This window comes from Rhineura floridana, chromosome 10, assembly GCF_030035675.1.
Source record: "Rhineura floridana isolate rRhiFlo1 chromosome 10, rRhiFlo1.hap2, whole genome shotgun sequence".
In the NCBI taxonomy this organism is placed as follows: Eukaryota; Metazoa; Chordata; class Lepidosauria; order Squamata; family Rhineuridae; genus Rhineura; species Rhineura floridana.
The window spans coordinates 79,102,651-79,117,174 of NC_084489.1; the positions used below are offsets into that span (position 1 = coordinate 79,102,651).

The following is a 14,524-nucleotide window of genomic DNA, read 5'->3' on the forward strand; positions in this document are numbered from 1 at the left end:
CCAACCTTTTCACTCAGGCCCTTGGTAGCTAAGCTGGCCTCTATGGTGGTACTTGCCGTTTAGTGCAATGGGTTTGACTTGCCCTTACTATTACATTGTTGGATGAGCATTTTAGGTATCTTGTATTGCACATTGTTTTAAATTGCTTTTATATGTTATATTTTATCTTGTTAAGTTTGTTTGACACTTTTTTATATAATGCGACTAACAAATGTTATAATAATGATAAGTGAGTCCAGCCCATTGGTTCATCCAGCTCAGTATGCTTACACTGACATTCCCAGCTTTACTGGAGATGTCAGGGGTCAACTGGGGACCTTCTACATGCAAAGCAGATGCTCTGCCACAGAGTTATGGCCCTTCAGTACCACATACTGATTAAAAAGGGTTTTTTATCATTGTGAAGTACTGCAGATGTTTAAAATATAGTTGGAATTTCCAATTTATTTCATTTTTACACACAGTAGACTGCTCCTTAAAGGGCTGCTTTACTGCTCTTTGGATTCTGTGGTGCTGGCTGATTAGTAGACATTTTTGTAGCCTATAGGAAGTGCAAAATTAATTTAGCTTGGAACAGCTAACAAGTTCTGTCCCACGAGGATGGTGATGTAATCATACTCAAGTGCCATGCTGGCTGGTATCCAAATTTAGGTACTAAAGGGATTGTTGTGTTGGAGCTCTCTGATTGGTGGCTAGCCCTGGACCACTGCCAGTAGAATGAAGCAGTAAAGTGAGGAATGAAACAAAAACAAAATGAAGCAGCCTTTCAAAGGGACTTAAGGTGGACCATTTTAACGAGAATTTGGGTGATCAAAACTTACATATCACATTGGAAATTCTGTAGTTTTTTTATATGTATGAATATACTTTCTTTTACTTTCCTTTGATATGTCAGTTTTAGTTCTGTCATCCTTAAGCCTGAATGCTCACATCTTCTATATAAATAAATTACCAAGTTGTCAGCACATTAATCATTTTCAGTTTGACATCAATGAAACAAAAATACACATTTAACTTACTTGAAGCTGACATGCTGAGTCAGACCCAGCATTGTCTACTCCGGTAGCAGCCTTTTAAGATGCAGTATAACGTCTCTCTATCTCCGTCTCTTCCCTTCCCCCCTTCCCCAGTTATGGTGTATCTAACATCTCTTTAGATTGCAGTCATCTCCCTTTCCAAATCACATATTGTTTTCATTAGACAGTGGAGAATATTTGCTCAGAATCCATTAGAAGTTGAAGCTGATCTGATAAAATGTCAAATATCTTTCCTAAATTGCAGTAGCCCCAGAATAAGCCAAGCTACATTTATTTTGGACAATGAGTTAGCAATGTGAACCAATAATGCACAATAAAGAGACATGTTAATCTAGAGTGTACTCAAGTCCTTGGTTGATACACTTGTGTCACATGCTCGAAAATCTGCAGATATTTCTCCTTTTTCTATGTATTTAAAAAAAAATTTGTAACTATGTAAATCCATATTACACTAACTGCAATTATTTACCCAAATCTTCTTTTCCATACAGAGAGAAGCCTCATCAGAGTATAACATCTTGTAGAAGTATAAGCACTCAAACTACTCCTGATGATCAGGTAGACAAATTCTGGGATGAACTCAAAATGGTTGGCTTACCAGATGACGTTGATGTCCAAGCCTTATTTGAGCCAACAGGTAGTGTATTGCCAGAATGTAAATCAATTCAAAACACTGCATATTTTACATTTTGTTCCAATCTTTGGGAATCTCTCTCCCCCCTTTTTAAAAGGAGAAATTGTGGTAAAGATATGATGTTACCTCTTTTGCCACCATTATGACTCTTTTTGGTTTACGGTTAAATGTTGTCCCTATTCTTTCATAACACTGATAGTGAATTAGCCAAATATTGAATTATTGGCTGTATATTTCAAGGTCCTTCTTTAAGTGTGCAGTGTACTTTAACAAAAATTTTGTTCTGTATAAAATGTCAAGCTATTCATTACTTGGTTCATCTGTAAATGTTTGATTTTATTACTGTAGTTTCTCTAAGTATTTGGTAGTAGAATACTTTGTAGTGTACATGTATGTGAATATATAAAGCTGTCTTACACTGACCAATGCTTCACCTACTCTAGTACTGTCTACTACCAACTAGCAGTGGCTCTCCCAGGTGTCACATAAAAGGTCTTTTCCAGCCTTGCTGCTCAACGTACCTTTAACTGGGCTCCTGCTGGGAGGAAGGACAGGATATAAATCAAATAATAAATAAATAAACTGGAGACACAGGGAATAGACCTGGGATCTTCTGCATGCATACTAATACACAATGCATGCAAGGTTTATTCTCTACCACTGATGGATGCCCTTCAATAATAATATGGAGGACAATATTGATTTTTGCAAGATAAACAATATGGATTCAGAACTTGCATACCAAAATTTGCCTCTGAGAGTTTTAGGACTCGGGTTTGCATTTGAGTACTTATCAAAGGCATATTTGAAGCAAATGATTTGTAAGCACATTTAACTTTTCCTGAATTTAAATTATAATAAAATTTATAGTGTACCATCAAAATGGCATCTGTCCTGAGGAACCAGACCACTAATAGTTGAAATTAAACAGTTCCTTGGGCCTGTATGTTATGATGATGAAGAAATGATGTGGTTGACTCAACAATGAACTGCCTTTACCTTTTACATCCCAGTAGGAAGGCTGCTCAGTTACAGCAAGGGAAAGGAATCCACTTCCTAATGTGAAAATCAGTCACAGTCGGGGGGGGGGGAGATGACATTGCTGAATAAGTATAGAAGTCTAGTTTGATATCTCCCTGTCTACTGTATATACATTTAATGCTTGACACTGGAATGGGAATTGTAGAAGTATAAGCTTTGATTGTAGTATGTAGCAGGAATTCCTCCCATTGCAAGAAAATGAGATCCTTGGGTTCCCACAATGGTACATAAAGCAGTCCGTAAGGCAGGCGGTGACTGGAGTTGGGAGCCCATGGTGCAGATTGCTAATCAGCTGAAACAACTTTGTCATGATCTCACTGCTTACTGTGCCTCTGCTAATAAACCACCAGAGCATAAAATCTCTGGAAATAGCAGAAACAGTGGATCTGGTTATGGAGCTGGGCGTCAAACATCAAAGGAAAATTCAACTGATATATAAAACCATGCTGGACCTGCAGTAAAGTGGAAAGACACTGAAAACCACAGTAGATTATTAAATTTGTGCTCATAGTATATGAGAGTCTGCAGACAGCCTGGATGTGATTGGATTCTTCGTAAGATGGTTTTCAGGTATTTTGCCACATCTTGAGGGCCTCTGAATCTATCAAATGTGATGTTATACAGGTCCTGATCTCTCAAGACTTGAGCCCTGAGATGCACAGAACCTTAAGACCCTACACATACATGCTCCAAGATGTAGGGATTATGTATAGATGGGATTACTATTAAAACTCATAGTGACTGAGAGTGAAACAACATATCCTGTTGTGCCTCCACAAGGATGCTAAGCACATGCTTGCCTTGTTTGATTTGTGGCCAGCAACAGAATCTCTTAGCCAGAGGATGAAGGAGATGAGATAGAGCTTGCCCTATTTGATAGCATCTCTGATTGGAGCAGGAAATTTTTAAAAAGGACAAAGTCATGTTTTAGGGGTTGCCAAGACACAAATTAATATGTTGCCACTGTGACCAGGTTGTCAGGGAGGGGAGATCCCAGATGTAGGTTACACCCCTCAGATGTATCCCACCAAAACAAGTAGCTAATCGAGCTCGGACTCGAAAGATTTCTCTCTTGGCTGGCAACCCTTGTGTTAAAGTTGTTTCCAGCTGTTTGGTTACGTGTTATACTGCTCTTGAACAACACAGGAGGTTAATTATTAAAAGACGGTATTGGGTGGGACATAGGTATCTCAGTTGGGAAGTTTCATATGGCATGCTGTATGCTTGACTTTTATATGAATAAATGGAAGCTATGAAAGTATATTCAGTAAACATGGAAGGGCTGTGTACTTCAGTAGAAAATATGAAGCGTATTAAAAGTTCAACCAGCTAAATTTTACTTCCAAGAAATTCACTGTAAGAAAAGGAAAGACAAATTGTTAAAACATTGCTGGTTTTATAGATCATTACTCAGTCTAGAGTGAGATATTGCTTGACAACTGTAGTTGCTCTGCATTTCCACAGCATCCTGAATCTATTGTGACCATTTGCCCTCTAACCAGTTCCTTAAGGGAAATTATCACCCTTTAGGGCCCCTCACAACTTCTTTTAATTCAAAATTGAATATCATTGCGAAGACAACATCCACTCCCCATGCCTTTGAGGTGCCCTAGAGTATGGGGCAGCTTTATACATGGGGAGGGGCTTCTAGATGGTACCCTTAGAAAGGAATAGGAAGATGCTTTGAACTGAGTCAGATTCAACAGTCCATCTAGCTCAACGTTGTCTATACTGGCTGGCAGTGGCTCTCCAAGGTTTCAGACAAGGAGTCACTCCCAGCTCTACCTGGAGATGCTGGCATTTGAACCTGGGGTCTTCTGCATGCAGATGCTCTACCACAGAGTTATGCCCCTTCCCCTTAACCTTGTAAGTGACTCTATACTAGATAGAAGTGGGGCTCCTGGAAAGAGGAAAAGTACTTTAAATTGTGTGACCTTGTGGCTTTATTGAGGCAATTACTAAATTTATAGTTGCAACTTTACTCTTCATTTATCTAGATATAATACATATGCCTGTATAGACTATATACAGCCCTCTGTTGGGTGGCCTTAGGTGGTGATGGATTCTCACATCGGTTCTATCATGGTCTCAGGCTACACCTAAGTAGTTATGACCTTCAGAATCTATGAGAAACCGCCTATTACATTTTGCTGGAGGCTGGATCCAGTGTTGTTACAAAGGTAAACCTTGATGAATAAATTAAAATAATACATTAAGCACTACTTAATGGCAGAGACAGATTGCTTTCTGGACAATAGTGCAGGACAATAGTGCAGGATTAGAGGGTCCTGTATAAATGAAAAGGGTACTAGTAAAACGAGCAACAAGGGCTGCAAGTAGCCATCACCAAACTAGAGGAGCAACACAAACTGGGTTACAAAAAGATCATTAAGGAATTGCTGAAACAATGAAGTGAATTAAAAACATTGGAAATTAGGGGACTTTTTTACTGCTATGTGGCATCTCAGTCAAAAATAATGTTTGGCAACCAAAGTTCAAAAGTTATTTGCAAACTGTTTATAAAAGATATGCTTTAAAACAGAAAGGTATCACTTTAAAACATCAAAAGGGGAAAGTTCCATAAGACGGGAGACATTGGCTCCCAATTCACTTCTTCTGTTCTCCACTCTACACATCATAGAGACACATAACCTAGAGATGAAGCAGATTGGTTAAAGTTGGAGTGAGTTTCATAGAAAATGAGAGTTTTGGAGGAAGATACAAAGTCTTGGGAAGACAAATACATTTATAATTTCCTGATTCTAGATGGACTTGCAGGAGACTGCTCAAAGAAGTTCATAAAATTACTGGTTTCTCAGCTTGTGGATTCTTTAATGATACTTTGGTGATGGTTCCCTCCTGGATATGTGGAATTCAAGGATAATTAACATTTCAACTGGGCAAAAATATTTAGAGAACCATATAACCGTTCTATAACCCTAATAAATTGGGATGCAAAGATCTTTATAGCCATATGGACTGCTAGGTTAAATATTGTGTCTCCAGCCTGTATTAAACCTGACCAAGCTAGGTTCATCCAAAATAGGCTGGAAAACTGGTAGAAAGTATTATTAAAGCTAGATTAACTAAGCACATAGAAGAACAAGCCTTGCTGAAGCAGAGCCAGCATGGCTTCTGCAAGGGAAAGTCCTGTCTCGGTAACCTATTAGAATTCTTTGAGAGTGTCAGCAAGCATATAGATAGAGGTGATCCAGTGGACATAGTGTACTTAGACTTTCAAAAAGCGTTTGACAAGGTACCTCACCAAAGGCTTCTGAGGAAGCTTAGCAGTCATGGAATAAGAGGAGAGGTCCTCTTGTGGATAAGGAATTGGTTAAGAAGCAGAAAGCAGAGAGTAGGAATAAACGGACAGTTCTCCCAATGGAGGGCTGTAGAAAGTCCCTCAAGGATTGGTATTGGGACCTGTACTTTTCAACTTGTTCATTAATGACCTAGAATTAGGAGTGAGCAGTGAAGTGGCCAAGTTTGCTGATGACACTAAATTGTTCAGGGTTGTTAAAACAAAAAGGGATTGCGAAGAGCTCCAAAAAGACCTCTCCAAACTGAGTGAATGGGCAGAAAAATGGCAAATGCAATTCAATATAAACAAGTGTAAAATTATGCATATTGGAGCAAAAAATCTGAATTTCACATATACGCTCATGGGGTCTGAACTGGCGGTGACCGACCAGGAGAGAGACCTCGGAGTTGTAGTGGACAGCACGATGAAAATGTCGACCCAGTGTGCGGCAGCTGTGAAAAAGGCAAATTCCATGCTAGCGATAATTAGGAAAGGTATTGAAAATAAAACAGCCGATATAATGCCGTTATATAAATCTATGGTGCAGCCGCATTTGGAATACTGTGTACAGTTCTGGTCGCCTCATCTCAAAAAGGATATTATAGAGTTGGAAAAGGTTCAGAAGAGGGCAACCAGAATGATCAAGGGGATGGAGCGACTCCCTTACGAGGAAAGGTTGCAGCATTTGGGGCTTTTTAGTTTAGAGAAAAGGCGGGTCAGAGGAGACATGATAGAAGTGTATAAAATTATGCATGGCATTGAGAAAGTGGATAGAGAAAAGTTCTTCTCCCTCTCTCATAATACTAGAACTTATGGACATTCAAAGAAGCTGAATGTTGGAAGATTCAGGACAGACAAAAGGAAGTACTTCTTTACTCAGCGCATAGTTAAACTATGGAATTTGCTCCCACAAGATGCAGTAATGGCCACCAGCTTGGATGGCTTTAAAAGAAGATTAGACAAATTCATGGAGGACAGGGCTATCAATGGCTACTAGCTGTGATGGCTGTGCTCTGCCACCCTAGTCAGAGGCAGCATGCTTCTGAAAACCAGTTGCTGGAAGCCTCAGGAGGGGAGAGTGTTCTTGCACTCGGGTCCTGCTTGCGGGCTTCCCCCAGGCACCTGGTTGGCCACTGTGAGAACAGGATGCTGGACTAGATGGGCCACTGGCCTGATCCAGCAGGCTCTTCTTATGTTCTTATGTTCTTAGGCAGCTCTCTGACATGTTTAGACAGCAGCTGAAAGCTGTGTTTTACAGTAATACTCCTGGTTGGCTGCTTACCTTATCTCTTGATGCATGATTGCAAAGCCTTTGACAGATTAGAGTTGGCCTTCCTAGTAACACTGTTTTTTAAAAATGGCAATTGGGGCAGATTTACAAACATGATTTTATTGCAGGTAATGTTGATGTTCACTGTAAAAGAAAAATGGAACTATGTCCATTAGCCACTCTCATAGTTAGAGGTTTCCCTTTCTGTCAGAGACCCTCATACATTTAGAGAAGGTAGGAAACCTCTTTGCAGATTTGGAAGCTTGATATAAAAAGTTGGTACCACATATATCCTCACTTCTGCCAATATTGGGTCATCCCTTGTTTTTCTTAATGCAGATAATTATAGACAAGAGTTTGAATGCCATGAGCTCCACAGAATGAGACTTGTTATAAGAAGGTGGTCCCTATCTTGGGGATCCACATACAGAAGTAACTGCAAGGCACAAAAGTTTGTTGATTGCTGATACTTGGAATAGTATAGTTTCATCCCGTTGGTTAGCAATCCAGCTATTAGTATTTTACTTGGCTGAAAAATTGGTTTTGCAGTCTAGCACCAGGTATAAAAAATCAGATTCTGATACATATGCATAATTCCGGCTGAGTCCATGGAAACTATGCTTAGTTTGAGAGTGATGTGGAAATAGTTATAAAATATGGACTTTGATATGGCAAAAGAAACCACTTAAGTCGTTGTTCCATGTGTACAAAAATTCTATTAAAAGTGTATACTGGTGGCACCTCACACCACTTGCCTTAAAACTGTATTGATAATGTAGGGGATGCAGATTGTGGATGGGATGTAGGCCACCTTTTACCACATGTGGTGGAGATTTCGGATGCCAGTAAACCTTTGGAAGAGAGTATTTTTTTTAACTGATCAATTACCGGGACAAAGTTTTATTAGATTCAAAACTAGCCTTCTCTCCATCTTTGATGGTGATAAAAAGAACTAATTTCTTAAAGAGATGTTTAGTTTTCTGCTGATTGCAACAAGAATAGAAATAGCTAGGCAATGGAAGCACTCTACAGATCTCATAGTGGACTCATGATGTCATCAAGTGTTGAATATTGTACTCCCAGAGAAACTGACAAAGCAATTCCATTCATCTAAACGGTGCGGCAGCAGAATGCAGTCCTCTAGTCCTCAGTATTCTCTCCAGGCTACATTCCTCATCAGCAGACCCCCCCTTTTGGAACAGGTGCTTTAATTGTGATAATGCCTCTGGCTTACTACCTGGATGGAGTGTGAGCATGTGTAGAAATGTCTGATATTTATGTGGCTGGAATGTAGTCTACTGTGGAAAAGGTAAAAGTCACATCTGTTGTTTTGCCTACTTTTGTCTGTGACCGCACCACTGATACCCAGTCCCTAGAATGTTGCCTATAAGGGAATGAGGTCCATGGACTGGAAAAGATTCTTCACCCTGATTTAAAGGAAAAACAGAGAAAAATAAATTCTGGGATATATAGTATTGTTCTGTTTAATTACTCAGTAGAAGTACCATTTGTTCAAAACCACCAGCTACACACAGAACACTATAAAATGATACTCTGGGATAAGCGTTGACATAATGAGATGTGTAGATCACTTGCATGTAAACTTGAACTGTCTAATAATTTTGCTATATTACAGTCTCCTATATTACCTGTATTTTTGTACTGTCCTGTTTTGCAAATAAAAAGTTAAAAACTGAATCTGCAGTTTTATTTATTTATTTATTACATTTATACCTCTCTTTTCATGATAGAAACCTAAGGCGGCTTACATATGGTTCCCATATGGTCAATTGTCATTTAACATAAAATACTTAGTTTTACACTATATACTATAGAGCAGAATAAGATTGAAATAAAATGGGGCTATGGGAAGGCTACCCAGGTACAGATTTGCATCTCTATTCAATCTTTCAATCAAAGCATAAAATTGTGTCCTGAGAGAGAACTTATTTCCCTACCTTGCTATAAATGCTTGCAGACCAAGTGTTGCAAACATAAGCTACTTGGAATTTGAGATTTGAAGTTCTCTAATTTAAAATAATAAAATTTCTGTTGGTTTCTGTCAGTTTAGCAGAAGCTATCTTACATTCCCCCCCCTTTGTTAAGTATTTTTAGGAAAAAGCTGTAAAACTAATTCATTCATTTGCTGATCATCATGTTAGGTTACTGCTGGGCTCATCACCGCTGTGCGGAATGGTCACTGGGAGTTTGCCAGACTGAAGAGTATCTACCAGTGAGCGTGGACAAAGCTGTTGTCTCAGGGAGCACAAAAGTGAGTTCAAAGTAATTAAGATTCCATGCCTCTTAAGTCTTTTAAAATAGTCATTCTAGTCTCAAGACCCATAAATGCTGAAAATGCACCACTAATGCAGTAGCAATATTTGAATTTTATTATTTCAAAATATGTTTCCTTTATATGAAGTGTTTTTTGCAAATAATAATTTGGGTGGTAGAACCCATAAAGAGAAAAAGAGGATAATGTTTCACTAGCAAAGCCTGCTGGAAAGTTGTTCTGTGGACAAGCCTTCAGAAAAAAGCTGGAGTTAGCTGGTACTTGATTTACTTCTGTTGATCTAAATGGTACTATTTATGTTCCCAAGAAATGCAACTGTATCACTCTGCTCATACATCACGATCATCCGTGCTGTGTTGTGACAGGAATGAGCCTGTGCAAACCTTGAGATCAAATGCTTTCACATCCCGTTTACTCCTCTGGCATGGCTGTGAGGAAGAGATTGAAATCTTCACTTTCCTTTTTTATTAGTCACAATTTACTTTTGGAATCCTAAACTGTGGCTGATCTCAACTATAGCTTGTGGAAACAAGCCAGCGTCATAACTCATGGTTCAAAGATGGCTTATTTTAAACAAATCATACTTAAAATAAACCACAATTTGTCAGGTTTAGATAAAAGTTAAAATGGAAGCAAAGTTTTTGAACTCATTGCACCCATGGCAGAAGAGAGCAGGGAGTATGTAAGCACAAAGCTCATACAGACTTTTTAGGGTCACTATAAATCATGGTATGTTGTGTCCTTCAAGAGTAGTCAATGTATCCCAAGGCCAGACAACTACATAGTCATTTCCCATTTTTCCTCCCAACTATCAAAGCTCAAAGAGGAAAATCTTAAAAATGAGCACTCCAGGTGGTTTCTGTGTTATGAAGCACTCAAAGATTTTGATCCAGCAGATTTGCCTGCTTGGATATTGTATTGGGTTTTAGTAAGTGTGAACACTAATGCAATAAACAGGTTCACACATTCTTTTAAAATAATTGTTGGGGAACAAGTGAGGTTGTAGTGAGATATGATGATTTTGCGGGGGAAATGAGAAATACCTTTATGAATAAATTTAAAATTATTTATCCATACAGTGACTTCACAGTCATACTAAGGGGAAGACTAAAACTTTTTTTGTTAATCTTTTTTTGAGATATTTTAAACTTTTTCATAAGCTGATATTTTCTCTGGCTCTATACCATTTTGGGGGGGCTTTAAAAAACAATTGTAAAAGTGTGGTAGTATAACATTTTACTGTCTTAGTTTAGAATTGTACTGGAATTTTACTGTTCTGGTAACAGCATTGAGGATTTTATATGTGCACAAGTAGCTGTCCTTAGAACGTTTGGATGTGTAGGAAAGTCATACATATGCAGTTTGAATGTTGCTAATTTTGTTTACTATTTAACTTTTACATCCTATGTGAGAAGCCATGAAGGCTTGCCATGAGTATCATATGGCAAAAACATTTCTGTTCCATTTGGAAGTTGTTTTTCTCGTCCTTATGATCCTCGGCAGGATTCAAAAGACCTTCTTCATTGTATGTCTAAGGGCTCAGGACTGTTCTTTGAATCACAGGCCTCCATGACACACTGCTATGGCTGTTACTCGATCAAAAAATCTTAAGTTGGTTAATCATATGGACTTTGATTATATTTACATAAATTTATATATGAATAAAATAGTTCTGAAGAAATTAGCATTTTTTTCCTTTTTATGTATGCATGAATGACAGCAGGCACCATATCAGAAGAGATGTTCCCTCTTGCATAGAAAAAGAAGGAATGCCTCTTCTAAGCATCTGCCACCCCTGCATTTTTAGGTACATGTGTTAAAATGAATATATTTTTTAAAACAGCTTCATGATTAATCAGACAGCATTGTTTCAATACATCAGTTATTCTAGTATAGTTTTCACTCAAGTTCCTGCTGTTGTGTACACTAATTTTTTAAGATGCTTGACTGAAGGGATGAGCACCTCCAAATCATTTTTAGAAGATGTTTTCTAAAACATCTTCTAAAGAGTTTTTCACTCAAATGATGTTTAAAACAGCTTAAAATAGATTACAACAATACAACACAGCAGCCCTAATTCCTCTGTCTCGTGACAGAAGCCATCATGTCCTTCCTTGTTTTCTGGCCAATAACTGGAGGTTGCATAGAATTGACAAAATTCTCCACAGATAGGGGTGGATGTTCTTCAGTGGCAGGACCGTTGCCAAGTGCTGGACAAGTGAGCACATCTTTTTTTTTTAAGCTAGGGATATAACACCTGTCCTACTGAGGCTACTTAATTTACCCTTGCAGGTAAATCCCTGAATGATTGGGTGTGCTATCTATAGTGGCTTATATCTTACTGAAACAAAATAATGGTATCAAGTTCCTGTGTACAAGATCATTTCTTTTTTTTATTAAAAATTGAATATGTTTTGTGGTTTTCCTCCTGCCTCAAGGGAATTTTAATAGAATGTTTCAATCCTCAATGGAGTTTGGGTCATAAGAACATAAGAACATAAGAAGAGCCTGCTGGATCAGGCCAGTGGCCCATCTAGTCCAGCATCCTGTTCTCACAGTGGCCAACCAGGTGCCTGGGGGAAGCCCGCAAGCAGGACCCGAGTGCAAGAACACTCTCCCCTCCTGAGGCTTCCGGCAACTGGTTTTCAGAAGCATGCTGCCTCTGACTAGGGTGGCAGAGCACAGCCATCATGGCTAGTAGCCATTGATAGCCCTGTCCTCCATGAATTTGTCTAATCTTCTTTTAAAGCCGTCCAAGCTGGTGGCCATTACTGCATCTTGTGGGAGCAAATTCCATAGTTTAACTATGCACTGAGTAAAGAAGTACTTCCTTTTGTCTGTCCTGAATCTTCCAACATTCAGCTTCTTTGAATGTCCACGAGTTCTAGTATTATGAGAGAGGGAGAAGAACTTTTCTCTATCCACTTTCTCAATGCCATGCATAATTTTATACACTTCTATCATGTCTCCTCTGACCCGCCTTTTCTCTAAACTAAAAAGCCCCAAATGCTGCAACCTTTCCTCGTAAGGGAGTCGCTCCATCCCCTTGATCATTCTGGTTGCCCTCTTCTGAACCTTTTCCAACTCTATAATATCCTTTTTGAGATGAGGCGACCAGAACTGTACACAGTATTCCAAATGCGGCCGCACCATAGATTTATGCAACGGCATTATGATATCGGCTGTTTTATTTTCAATACCTTTCCTAATTATTGCTAGCATGGAATTTGCCTTTTTCACAGCTGCCGCACACTGGGTCGACATTTTCATCGTACTGTCCACTACAACCCCGAGGTCTCTCTCCTGGTCGGTCACCGCCAGTTCAGACCCCATGAGCGTATATGTGAAATTCAGATTTTTTGCTCCAATATGCATAATTTTACACTTGTTTATATTGAATTGCATTTGCCATTTTTCTGCCCATTCACTCAGTTTGGAGAGGTCTTTTTGGAGCTCTTCGCAATCCCTTTTTGTTTTAACAACCCTGAACAATTTAGTGTCATCAGCAAACTTGGCCACTTCACTGCTCACTCCTAATTCTAGGTCATTAATGAACAAGTTGAAAAGTACAGGTCCCAATACCGATCCTTGAGGGACTCCACTTTCAACAGCCCTCCATTGGGAGAACTGTCCGTTTATTCCTACTCTCTGCTTTCTGCTTCTTAACCAATTTCTTATCCACAAGAGGACCTCTCCTCTTATTTCATGACTGCTAAGCTTCCTCAGAAGCCTTTGGTGAGGTACCTTGTCAAACGCTTTTTGAAAGTCTTAAGTACACTATGTCCACTGGATCACCTCTATCTATATGCTTGTTGACACTCTCAAAGAATTCTAATAGGTTACTGAGACAGGACTTTCCCTTGCAGAAGCCATGCTGGCTCTGCTTCAGCAAGGCTTGTTCTTCTATGTGCTTAGTTAATCTAGCTTTAATAATACTTTCTACCAGTTTTTTGCCTTTAAGTTGCCATGTTGTTATGGTGTACTGAAGCATGGATAGATAAAGAGGAAATTGGGGTTTTTCAAGTCTCAGTTTGGGATAATGTTCTTGAAATTGAAGCAAAACCATTATTTTTAGTTTTGCTGATAAATTTAAGATAGTGATAATTGATTTCAGTAGATCACCCTCTGGATTTTAGACAAATCTTTCAACCCATAATCCTTTATAGGCTAGATAAATCAGTATAGGTTTTCAAGGATTACTGAGACACTAATCATATCAAGGTTGTCTCTTAGACAAGATTGGCAAGCTGTAATATTTGAGCTTATGTCTTGCCTAATGGGGCAAGAAGATTAACATGAGAGCACATGAGTAAATGAATAAAAAATTATAAGCTATGTTTTTTTAAAGAAACCACACACATAATTGCAGTAAGCTATTACTGTGTAATGGAAATAAAAATGGTTTTATAGCTTACTAGTGGTGGAGCTTAATTCTGAATAACTGCACTGCTGTGGATTAGGTGAAGCATCATTCAGAAACACTGAATTTATTTAAATAGATCCTTTGGAGCCCTTCATTAGTTTGCAAAAGTTAAAGTCTAAAAATAATTTTCCTGGTGTGCTCTTTTAACTACCACTTGATATCCTGGAATAAGTTCTTTGAAATATTACTTCATAAGTTGTCTATGGTGGTGTTATACCTTGCTACAGAGATATCAGTACTTAGTGTGGGTCTATTAGAAGATTTTTTTGTGTTCTGTTTTCAGGGCACTGATACTGGTAGGAGTAGGGACACCCATGCTCATGGCTGACACATGGGATTCCTCTCAACAAATGTTACTGGTGTGGTATGGAATTGGTCTACAGGGAATTGGGTTCCATGCTCATGTGAACTGAGAAATATAGACTTCCTTCAAAAGGGCATGCTGTTTTGCAGTTATAATACTATGCATTTTTTAATCGAGGTAAATCACCAGAATAGTTCCACTATAGTTTTTTCATGGCTTCC

At 38.7% G+C, this 14,524-nt stretch overlaps 1 protein-coding gene across 11 annotated transcripts in view; it reads left to right on the forward strand.

Annotated features, from left to right (window-relative positions):
- Window positions 1-14,524, forward strand: part of KMT2C (lysine methyltransferase 2C) — a 283,231-nt gene that overhangs the window by 90,063 nt on the left and 178,644 nt on the right. For all 11 annotated transcript variants that reach the window (XM_061587632.1, XM_061587631.1, XM_061587633.1 and 8 more), the window contains exons 5-6: window positions 1,529-1,674; window positions 9,446-9,555. In XM_061587632.1, coding sequence (XP_061443616.1) covers window positions 1,529-1,674; window positions 9,446-9,555 — 256 coding nt within the window. The remainder of the gene's footprint in view (window positions 1-1,528; window positions 1,675-9,445; window positions 9,556-14,524) is intronic.